At 36.8% G+C, this 12,250-nt stretch overlaps 1 protein-coding gene across 4 annotated transcripts in view; it reads right to left on the minus strand.

Moving 5' to 3' along the window:
- NMD3 (NMD3 ribosome export adaptor) overlaps positions 1-12,250 on the minus strand; it is a 50,763-nt gene that overhangs the window by 33,198 nt on the left and 5,315 nt on the right. For all 4 annotated transcript variants that reach the window (XM_053221249.1, XM_027061495.2, XM_027061494.2 and 1 more), the window contains exons 5-7: positions 6,928-7,008; positions 5,760-5,888; positions 5,396-5,486 (exon numbers count right to left, since the gene is read on the minus strand). In XM_053221249.1, the coding sequence (XP_053077224.1) occupies positions 5,396-5,486; positions 5,760-5,888; positions 6,928-7,008 (301 nt within the window). The remainder of the gene's footprint in view (positions 1-5,395; positions 5,487-5,759; positions 5,889-6,927; positions 7,009-12,250) is intronic.

A 12,250-nucleotide genomic window follows, 5' to 3' on the forward strand; every position in this document is an offset into this window, starting at 1 on the left:
AACAAGCATTGATGAGAATATGGAGAAAAGGAACTTTTGTATACTCCAGTGGAAATGCAAAACAGTAGAGCCACAATGAAAAATAGCATGGAGGTTCTTCAAAAAATTAAAAATAGAACTACCATATGTTCCAATAATCTCTAAGTATTTATCTAAGAGAATTGAAATCAGAATCTCAAAGAGGTATCAGCACTCTCATGTTTATTGCAGCATTATTCACAGTAGACAAGATGATAGACATTTGGGTTGTTTCCACAACAGAGGAAAACATAATGTATATGTACATACAATGGAATACTATTCAGCCTTAAAAAGGCAGGAAGTTCTGCAATATGCAACAAGATGAGTGAACCCTAAGAACATTATACTAAATCAAGTAAGTCAGTCACAGAAAGACAAATACTGCATGATTCCACCAATATGAAGTACCTACAATACTCAAATTCATGGAATCAAAGAGTAGAATGATGACTGCCAGGGACTGAAAGGAAAGGGAAATAGGGAGTTACTTACCAATTAATGGGCATAAAGTTTCAGTGCAGCAAGATGAATAGGCTCTAGAGATCTGCTATATAACACTGTACTTACAGCCAACAATACTATATTATACACTTAAAATTTGTTAAGAAGAACATCTCATGTTAAGTATTTATATATCACATTAAAAAAAAAGATAACATTAAGAAAATGAAAAGACAGCCTATGGGTTAGCAGAAAATATTTGCAAATCATATGTATGATGAGGAGCAACTGGGTGGCTCAGTCGGTTAAGCGTCTGACTTCAGCTCAGGTCATGATCTCACAGTTCCTGAGTTCGAGCCCCACATCAGACTCTGTGCTGACAGCTCAGAGCCTTGAGCCTGCTTCAGATTCTGGGTCTCCCTCTCTCTCTGCCTCTCCCCTGCTTGCACACTTGCTTACTCTCTCTCTCAAAAATAAATAAACATTAAAAAAAAAAAAAAAAACTCCTAAAACTTAGCAAGACAAACAATCCAATTAAAAAATTGGCCAGGGGCACCTGGGTGGCTCAGTCGGTTAAGCGTCTGACTTCAGCTCAGGTCATGATCTCACAGCTCGTGAGTTCGAGCCCTGCGTCAGGCTCTGTGCTAACAGCTCAGAGCCTGGAACCTGCTTTGGATTCTGTGTCTCCCTCTCTCTCTCTGCCCATCCTCCACTGTGGTCTCTCTCTCTCCCTCTCTCTCAAAAATAAACATTAAAAAAAAATTAAAAAATGGGCCAAAGATCTGAATAGTTATTTCAGATAAATTCCATCAAAATGTATTTTGATAGTTATTTCATCAAAAAAAGATACAGGAATGGTTAATAACCTTATGAAAAGATAATCAACATCATTAGTCATTACGAAAATGTAAATTATAACCACAAAATGAGATACCACTTCATACTACCCTCTACACTGGCCATAAACAAAAAGAGACCATAATATTGGTGAGGCATTGTAGAAACTAGAATCGTCAAACACTGCTGATAGCAACGTAAAATGGTACATGCACTTTGGAAACTCTTCCAGTTTCTTAAAAGCTAAACATAAAAAAAAAAAGATAAACATAAATTATAAATTTACCATATGACTCAGCAATTCTATACCTAGGTATATACTAAAGAGAAGAAAACAGCTGAAACTCTTGCTGAAAATAAAAGAAATATGCAATATATTGTGGAAAAAGGTAGCTATAGCTATAAACACCAGGTACATAGAATCAATATGTATTCAAGAAAACTTATTTTTATATTTATAGATTTTTATATTTATATATATGTATAAATATATATATTTATATTTATAAATAGATTTATATTATATCAGAAAACAAACTTTCAATTAATTCAAGCAAAATAAAATTTTAAAAAGTAGAAAAATATTTTGTAATATTTATGGTGATGAAAATTAACTAGACTTACTGTGGTGATCATTTAGCCATATATACAAACATCAAATCATTATGATGTACATCTGAAACTACTATGTTACATGTCAATTATATCTCAATTTAAAAAATTTTAAGTAGAAGAAATGAGTAATTAAAACAAAACTTTAAAAAGTGTATGCAAGAAAGGAGATATTTCAAATCAGTGGGAAAGGCTAGATTAACCTAGGAAAAACTGTAACTGGTTAACATTAAAAATCCCCCCAAATAATTTACTTTTAAAAATATAACTGTGGGAGTATACAAAGCTTTCCTATGTCAGGCACAAAATTTATAAGCCAGAGCTCTATAACTAAAAAAGAAAAAATTTAAATGATAAAAGGCATGTGACAATGCAAAAAAGTATCTGCTCTCTTAGGCTCACATTCAAATGCACACTAGCTCTCTCTAAACATACATACATAATATACACATACATATAATGAGATTAAATCCAGAATAAGACACAAAATTAATGAGGAAAAAAGACAATTCACATAAGAAGCAAGAGATAAACATAAATGGCTAACACATATATAAAAATATTAACCCTCATTAGTAATCAAGGAAATGCAAATAAAACAAGATACCATTATTTTATCTACTAGAACAGCAAAAATTACAAAGACCAATTTGATAGTGTTGGCAAGTGCTGAGACTGCAAACTGGCACTATTCTGAAGACAATCTAGCAGTACATGTAAAAATTTAGTAATTGCATACTCCTGCCTAGTCATTTCTTTTTTTTTATTTTTTTTAAGGTTTTATTTATTTTTGAGAGAGAGGAGAGAGACAGAGTGCAGGCAGGGAAGGGGCAGAGGGAGAGGGAGACACAGGAACTGAAGCAGGCTCCAGACGCTGAGCTGTCAGCACAAAGCCCGACGGTGGGGCTCAAACCCATGAGATAGTGATCTGAGCTGAAGTTGGACGCTTAACTGACTGAGCCACCCAGGTGTCCCCTGTCATTTCAATTCTTGAACTCAATCTCACAGAAAACCCACCAAATATGCACAAACATTAGGATATTTAATACAGTGTCATTTGTAGCAGCAAAAAATGGAATATCTTGTGGACCAATAAGATATAACTAATTATACAAGGATTAACAAATATATATATGCACACACACACAGTGGTTAAAAATAATGAAATAGAACCACGTTCAAAGACATGGCAAGGTTTCCAAATACATTAAGATGGCAGGTCACAGAATATTATAGAATGATCCCCCATAAGGGGAAACAAACGCTACCACAATTTACATACAGAACACATTATTATATGATCTTGTTTTAAGGGACTAACACTGGGGATAACAAAGGGATAAATGGAACATAGAGGTCTTTTATTCATAGATATTTTTATCTCTGAATTTTTAATATTATTATGATTTTAAAAACAAAGTTACAAATAAACCACATTCAAAAAATTTATTTAAATCAAATCAAGAACTAGTAGGGGGAAAAATCCTCTGGATGAACAAAGGGCTGTTAAATTTGCAATATTTGGGTTTTGAAAATGAGTGCAAAAGTATGACCCAGAACTGGGGCGCCTGAGTGGCTCAGTCGGTTCGGAGTCTGACTTCGGCTAAGGTCATGTTCTCACAGTCCATGGTTCGAGCCGCACGTCAGGCTCTGTGCTGACAGCTCAGAGCCTGGAGCTTGCTTCTGATTCTATGTCTCCCTCTCTCTGGCCCTCCCCCTGCTCATGCTCTGTCTCACTCTCTCTCTCAAAAATAAACATTAAAAAAAAATTTTTAATAAAAAAAAAAAAGTATGACCCAGAACTTATCCAAGTCTTTTGCTACAAAACAATTCTGTGAGTACATATCTGTCAGGGTGATGAGAAATAATAGTGTTTTGCTTTCTTAGCTAGAATATTTGGATCTCCTCATCCCCAAAAAAGTTACTCAAAACCAAGTTACTCAAAACAATGATGTATTTTTGCCTGGTGACTAGCCACAAACAACCAGGCACTATGTTACACAGACAAGAAGGGAACTTACCTTAAGTATACCTTAAGAATTCCTTAAGAATACCTTAAGTATTCATTAAATTGTGTTTTACCAATTTAGACTATTAACCTTATGTCTACTGGTAAAGCATTCAGGTCAGACACAAAGCTTAAAAGATGTTCTCCAGGTGACATCACTACATATATTCTCTCCCCCATGTAACCCAAGACCACACTTCTCAAAAGTACTTTCCCAAGACATACAAGATATAAGCAACACATCAGTTAGTCACAGTGGAACTCAAAAATGAGGATATAAGAATTTGGTCATTCCTTCAAGAACAGGTATCTCTAAGCCTATACTTTAGAGACTAGGAAAACAATATACGTACATGTTCACCAATAGCAAACAAATATTAACCTTTAGCAAGAAACTTCAAGAGTCTGCTTAAGAATATTTATGTTTTCTACTATCAGAGAAATATTTATCCATCATCTAATATGTATACTATATCAACAGAAAGTGCTAAGACAGAACACACTCTAAGGAGCCATTATGAAATCATACAAAAAATTTTAAATTCCACCTTTAAGAAATCTAAATATATCATTTGTATATCAAAAACAAAAATATTGGGGTGCCTGGGTGGCTCAGTCGGTTGAGCGTCTGACTTCAGCTCAGGTCACGATCTCACGGTCCGTGAGTTTGAGCCCCGCATCAGGCTCTGGGCTGATGGCCCAGAGCCTGGAGCCTGCTTCCAATTCTGTGTCTCCCTCTCTCTCTGCTCTTCCCCCGTTCATGCTCTGTCTCTCTCTGTCTCAAAAATAAATAAACGTTAAAAAAAAAAAATTTAAAAAAAAAAATATTACAGGGGCATCTGGGTTGCTCAGTTGGTTAAGTATCCAACTTTGACTCGGGTCACGATCTAGCAGCTCATGGATGGGTTCAAGCCCTGCGTCCGGGTCTGTGCTGACAGCTCAGAGCCTGGAGCCTGCTTTGGATTATGTCTCCCTCTTTCTTTCTGCCCCTCCCCTGCTTGTGTGTGTGCACTCATGCTCTCTCTTTCTCTCTCTCTCTCAAAAATAAACATTTAAAAAATACTACAAAAGAACTTAAAAATCTCAAAAATAATTTTTTTCCAAACAGAAATCAATCTCTGCATAAAACAAGATTTTGATGAATTTTCCATCATAGCACTTTATATTACATTAATGCAGCTACTGACTTACTCATCTGGTAGCTACTTAGTGTAAATTTAAATTAAAATAGAAAAAAAATTAAGAATTTAGTTCCTCAGTTGCACCAGATACATTTCAAGTTTCAATAGCCATATACAGCTAGTGGCTACCATAATGGACAATCTTGATAAAGAACTAAGATTTTTTTCCTTCCTAACAGAAGAAACTATTCTTTTGGACAGTACTATTCTAGCCATTGTCAATAAAGAGAAGACTTCTTACATTGGTTGAAATAAATTTTGACATCATTTCAAATGTTTTCAAATTTTAACTCACCATGAATTTCTTTGATACGAAGTGTATTCTGATGCATTCCATATTTCAAAATCAACTGTTCCAGATAGTAGAAGGTTTTTTTGTGCAAAGTCTAAACATAAATGCATTATTACATTAATAGATGAAATGCAAACAAAAAAACCATCTATAGATATAGCACACTGATTTTTAAAACAAAACAACCTCTAAAGATGATCTTAAATGTGATAGTGACCTATTTTTAAAGATGAATGTTGCAGAAACCTAGACCATCCCTGGTGCCTGAGGATTTGGAAAGAAAAAGGAGGAGGTTTTACTAACTGTTTATAACCGACAAAGATAAAATACAAGATGAAGGATTCACTCATCATCTTTCTGTCAATACCTTTTGCCTCACTTGAACCACAGCCTTCCAGAAATCTTTAGCTTCTACTCTGTGGCAATCTCCACACATCTGAGGCTGAACAACATAATCCACCACAAACACTTGCTGAAGGATAGCACCATTCATTACCTGGTAAGGGGGAAAAAAAAAAATCACTCCTTCATTCTTTCCTTTTTATTTAGTAACATTTTTCTTAAAAGAAAATAATATTTCAAATTTAAGAACTTTAACATTTAAAGTTACTGTGGGGAGCCTGGGTGGCTCAGTTGGCTAAATGTCCAACTCTTGATTTCAGCTCAGGTTATGATCTGTGAGTTTGAGCCCCACTGTCAGTGCAGAACCCCCCTGGGATTCTGTCTCCCTCTCTCTCTGCTCCTCCCCTGGTTGCTCACTATCTGTCTCTCAAAATAAATTAAAAAAAAAAATAAAAATATAAATGAAAAATAAAAATAAATTTAAAAAATTAAAAAACAAAGTTACTATTTAACTTAAAGTCTTTTTCCATGAATGCTTTGAGGACATCAATAATAAACCAATTAAAAAACTATAAAAATAAGTTATAGTATTAAGAAAAACACATAAATTTAATTTGTAGGATTAAATTCGCATTTCATATTTACTTTTAAAGTGGCTGTGAAGATAGTCTTTGAAGAATCTATGTATCTATATACTTGTGTGTGCGTATTTGTGTGTGTGTGTGCGCGCGCGCAGAATTCATCCTTAGAAGAAAAAATAAGACAAAGAAAACTCTCAAAAAAACAAACGTTCCTTACTTAAATTGTTACCAAACATGGTCAATCACCAGAAATCACCGGGGAAGTTTTTAAACATAGATTTCTGGGTGTCACATCCAGACGGATCCAGTTGGATTCACTTAATGTGAATTACTGTGATGATTAGCCAAGTTTGAGAAACACTGTCGTAGCTCATGCTTTTACTTCAATCTTTTTCCTAACTTTTAAAAATTACTTTAGCCCACTAATCATTAGCAATAGCTGGTCTTACTAGCAACCTGATCATCTGTGCAGATGACCCAAAAGAAAACAAAAGTTAAAATTAAGATTACTCTTTCCCTTTTAAGCTATTCAAGCCATAAGGTAACTTACCAGTATCTCCTCATTTTCACTACCTACAATTTAGACATGCTGAGAAACTTTGTATAGCTTACCTCTTTCTGAATAGTCAGTTTAACTTTAAGTCTCTTAGAATGGGGCTCAGTCCAAACAAAACCTGCATCTACAAGCCGTACCTTCAAAAAAAAACACAAACAAAAAGAAACCTATATTCCCACCAGAGAAAAAGATGAAAGAACTCATTAATAGATTTCATAAGATGTTTAAGGAATCTGATTGGCATCACTACTCAACATCATCAGTAAAAAAAAAAAAAAAAATTATTAGAGGTATGGCAACAAAAAGAGCAAATAAAAGGACGATCTAATGACTTCATCATTTACAAGAAATCTCACGAACAAGTTTCTAGTTGGATTATTCTCTCTACATTAAATACATTGGTTTTTAAAAAAATTCATTAAAGGGAGTCTCATATTGAATACTGAATCCACAATGGTAACTTACCGCTAAATCAGCAGAGGCCAAAAAAGTTTGCTGTATGTAAAGAACTGAATGTAGCCCAATATGGCTAAAATGGGTGTTTCAAGGAAGAAGAGGATTGGAACAAAAATGGAGGCTGTTTCAATAACTTGGGCAGAAAGTGCAGGTGACCTGAACTAAGAAGTGCTGGAAATAAAAGAAGCAGAAAGACCCAAGAGTCACTTAGGAGATAAGATTTACAGGATTGAGTGATACTGTATATGGGAAGGATGAAAAGAACAGATTCTAAAATGATGCTCAAGTATCCAGCTTGGGCATCCAGGTAATAACTATTTTTCTGAAACAAAGGATAGATTTGATGGAGAGAAGATACTATTTTTGGTTTCAGACATTTAAGAGGGTTTATGTATGAGATACCCAAATGAAATTGTTCAGAGGATAGTAAGATATATGTTTGGTTTGGAGCTCTATGGAGAAAACTGAGCTGAAGAGAACAGATTTGGGAGACATCGGTGGGCAGATGATGATTTTGTCAACTCTTGTCTGATGAGAACGAGACTTGCTAGTGTAGATGCAGCACTCCAGAGTAAAACCCTCCTCACATGACTGGTTCCCCTAAAGCAAAACCCAGGTACAAGAGGGTGACAGGCAGTGTTTAATTCCCTCAGTCTCCATCTGCAAGGATCAAGAAGGCAGCCCAAAGGCTCTAAGACTGCCCTTCCCTCAGCTTCCAAACTCATCCACAGGAATGGAGAGAAGACCCTTGACAACTACTTCAACATTCCCTAACACAGCCTCACCACACTGTCAGTCCTCAGACAATCAGAACTGATCAACTGGGCCCTTTATTCTTCTTTATAACATCCCCAAAAATTTCAGTCACCCCTCATCTCCCACACTCCAATTACACATATTCCCTATTCTGTCCCATCTAACACTCCTCCAAAAATTCTGAAACCCTTTCACAGCGCCCTCTGGAACTCAACATTCACTAACACAACAAAGCCTCCTAAATGCTCAATCTTTTTGCTAAACATTCCCTTCACCTTCTAGATCTCGTTACATAGAATGCTCCCCTAAAGCTAATTAAGGACTAATTGTTCTGTTTTAATTCTTATCACTGGACCAAGAGCTAGACAGGTGTCCTTCTTGCTCTTAACTGCTAATTCCAAACCACCTCCCTGCCTCCTCCTTAAACACACCCAGTTTTGAATCTGAAGGCTATGCTACCCACTCTATTATAGTCATCTGTTAACCCCTGAGTCACCCCTCTCATTTCTCAAAGACTTTAGCTCCTGGCTCACTGTTGCTGTTTCCAACAATATTAGTACTTAGTGATTTCAATATCCTTGCAATACCCTAGCATCTCCCTTCTTTGAGTTCCTCTTACAAGATCTCGTCCTCCTTCTATCTCAGCTATTCATATCCTTTTACCAGTAAGTTTTACCAATAACTGAAACCTCTCCAAAATCTCAACTCTAAACATCCCGTCTCCCACCTCTTATCTTTCCAGCTCATTTGCTCTAGCTCCTGGGCACTAAAACCCCTGCAACCTATTGCAACCCACGATCTATTCACCCTACAACCTTTTCACTATCTCTCATACCTCTTTATCTACTCACTTCCATCATATCCTAGCTTAATTTCAAGATCAATCATCAAAACCATTCCCATGCATACACTCAATTCCCTTGGTCCCTCTCTCACTTTACCTTAGTCATCTGGCTAAATCACAATCTTTGTTAAATTCAGTACACTGCCTGCTCTATGCCTTACCTGTACAACTGATGGGGTTACAGAAAGAAATACACATCATGCTAGTCTTCAAATTTTTAACAGTAACCTTTGTAACCATACAACATCATTCTAGTACATTCTCTCTCTCCCATTCACTGGAGGACTATTTCACAACTTCTCCTCCACCCTCAAACATCTAATAGTTTTTCCCTCATAACTACTGCCCAGACTTCATTTCTCAATTAGAAAAGTAATCAGAAGATTTTTCAGAAGTTCCCACTTACCAATACATTCTCTCCTGTTACCACAGATGAACTGTCCTTGCTCCTATCAAGACCAACCTTAAGAATGCACCATTAGAGAGCAGAGATACTTGTTTTGTTCCACAAAAATATTCCAGGTTCCCAAAATGGTGCCTGGGAGAGAGTAAGTGCCAAATATTTGTTGATATTCTTCCCCAAGTATGTTATATCCTATCTCTTTTCCACTCTTCAAGGGCATGACCCAGGCAATTATTCTGTCTCTGTGCAAATTGTTCCCTCTGTACTCTACAACTCCTAGACAACTTACAAATATAACTATAACATCTCACATCTTGAGAAATGGGTCCCTTTCCCTTATTTCCCTCTACCCATTGCCCCATTTGTTTCCCTTTAGAGCAAATCTCAAAAAAAAAAAAAGGAAAAAAAGAATTACCTATACTTGTCACCTCCAATTCCTGTCCTGTTCTCTCATTTCCATTCAAATCAGGTCTTTTATCTCCACCACTACACATAAATTGCTCATTAAAGTCATTAGTAATCTTCACATTGCTAAATCTACAGAATTCATGACTTGACCCATTAGCTGTAAATTACACAATCACTTCCTTTGTAAAATACCTCCTTTGTGTTCCAAGACACTACACTCACCTAATTTTTCATCTATTTCATCTATCAACTCCTTTTCAGTGTCCTTTGATTTGTCATCTTCCCAAGCTTTTATCAGTAAAAGATCCCAGAATTCAGTCCTCAAATTGCTTCCCTTTTCTAGCCAAACTCCCTAGGAAATATTCAAGTTCACAGCTGTAAATAGCATTTATATCCCAAATTCATTACCTCCAGTCTGGACCACTCCCCTGCTGATTTATCCAGCTGCCTACTATTTCTACTTCCATGTTTAATGGACATCTAAGTACCACTATGAGATAGCTCTAATCTCTCCCACCCTGACCTGCTCCTTTTGAAGTCTTCACTACCTACTAACAGCAACTCCCTCCTTCTGGTTGCTCAAGAATCATGGATGTCAAATCATACTTATACTCATCTATCACATACACACATCCAGCTTCATAAGTAAATCCTACTGACTACCTTCAAAGTAGATGCAGAAACCGTCCATTTCTTACCACCTCTACTACTGACGCAAATACCACCATTACTTATGATTACTACAATCACTCCCCATAGGTCCCTACTTCTACCTTCACCCCCACCTCCTTCACATGCATTCTAAACACAACGGCAAAGGATCCTGCTAAAACATAAATCATTCATCTTGCTACTACTCTACACTATACCTACTCTACCCATTACATTCAGAGTAAAAACCTGACCTTCCATGACTTTCCATGATTGCTGTTTTCATCCCACACTACTTTTCCCCTCCTCACTCCACTCTCTCCACACAGGGATGCTCCTGCCTCTACTTGTTTTCTCTACCCATTAAGTCTCTTCTCCAGATTCCTGCACAGCTCCCTCTCATACTGCTTTTACGGTTTACTCAAATGTCACCTTATCAGTGAGGCATTACCTAACCACTCTATTTCACTTATTTGAATATAGATGACATACAATGCCAACTGCTCTAGTTTAAATTACAACTCTTCCCTGGGTAGTTCTTAGCCCCTTCCTGGTTTTTCCTCCCACAGAATTTAGACCTTTTAATATACCGTATAATATACCGACTTATTTTGTTCAGTGCCTACTCCACACCCTCTCCTCCAACTAGAATGAATGCCCCCTAGGGTCGCCTGGGTGGCTTTGTTAGTAGAACGTCCAATTCTTGATCTCAGGATCAGGTAGTTGAGTTCAAGCCCCACCCTGAGCATGGGGTCTACTTAAAAAACAAAAACAAAAAAAACATAGAATAAAAGTTCCCTAAGACAGACATTTTGTCTCTGCTATATCCCCAAGACCAAAAGCAGACTGGCACAGAGCTGACACTTAATAAACACTGCTGAATGAACTAATGAATTATTAAGGCTCATCAGACATTTGACAAAAGCCTGAAAGTGAGAAGTACAAAAGTGAGACCAAGTTACACAAAAAACTGACTCCAGAGCCAAATTAGGAGAACAGAAGGAAATTTTTGAAAAAAATTATCAAACCTTCAGAAAAATTCAACAAAATGCATTGCTATTGGTAGGAATGTAAATTGGTACAGCCACTGTGGGAAACAGTATGGAAGTTCCTCAAAAAATTAAAAATAGAAATACCACGGGAACCTGGGTGGCTCAGTTGGTTGAGCCACCAACTCTTGGTTTCAGCTCAGGTCATGACCTCACGTTTCGTGGGTTTGAACCCTGCATCGGGCTCTGCGCTGACAGCGTAGAGCCTGCTTGGGATCCTCTCTCTCTCTGCCCCTCCCCCCACTGTCTCTCTCGAAATGAATAAACTTAAATCTAAAAAAAAAACCAAACAAACAAACAGAAATACCGTATGATCCAATAACGCCACTACTATTTACCCAAAGGAAAAAAAATACTAACTGAAAAAGATATATGAAGCCCTATGTTTACTAGAGCATGACTTGTCATAGCCAAGATACAGAAGGAACCTAAGTGTCCCTCAGTAGATGAATGAATAAAAAAGATGTGTTATATAGAGAATGGAATACTACACAGCCAAAAAAGGATGATATCTTAGGGCACCTGGATAGTTCAGTCGGATAAGTATCCAACTCTTGTTCTCGGCTCAGGTCATGATCTCACGGTTTGTGGGTTCAAGCCCCACATCAGGCTCTGTGCTGGCAGCGTGGATCCTGCTTGGGATTCTCTCTCTCCCTCTCTCTCAAAATAAATAAAAATAAGTATTAAAAAAAAGGATGGTATCTTGCCATCTACAGCAACATGGATAGACCTAGAGAACATTAAGCTAAGTGAAATAAGTCAGAAAAAAAAAAGAAGTCAGACTGAGAAAGACAAATACCATATGATATCAT

Source organism: Acinonyx jubatus, chromosome C2, assembly GCF_027475565.1.
Source record: "Acinonyx jubatus isolate Ajub_Pintada_27869175 chromosome C2, VMU_Ajub_asm_v1.0, whole genome shotgun sequence".
NCBI classification, from domain to species: Eukaryota; Metazoa; Chordata; class Mammalia; order Carnivora; family Felidae; genus Acinonyx; species Acinonyx jubatus.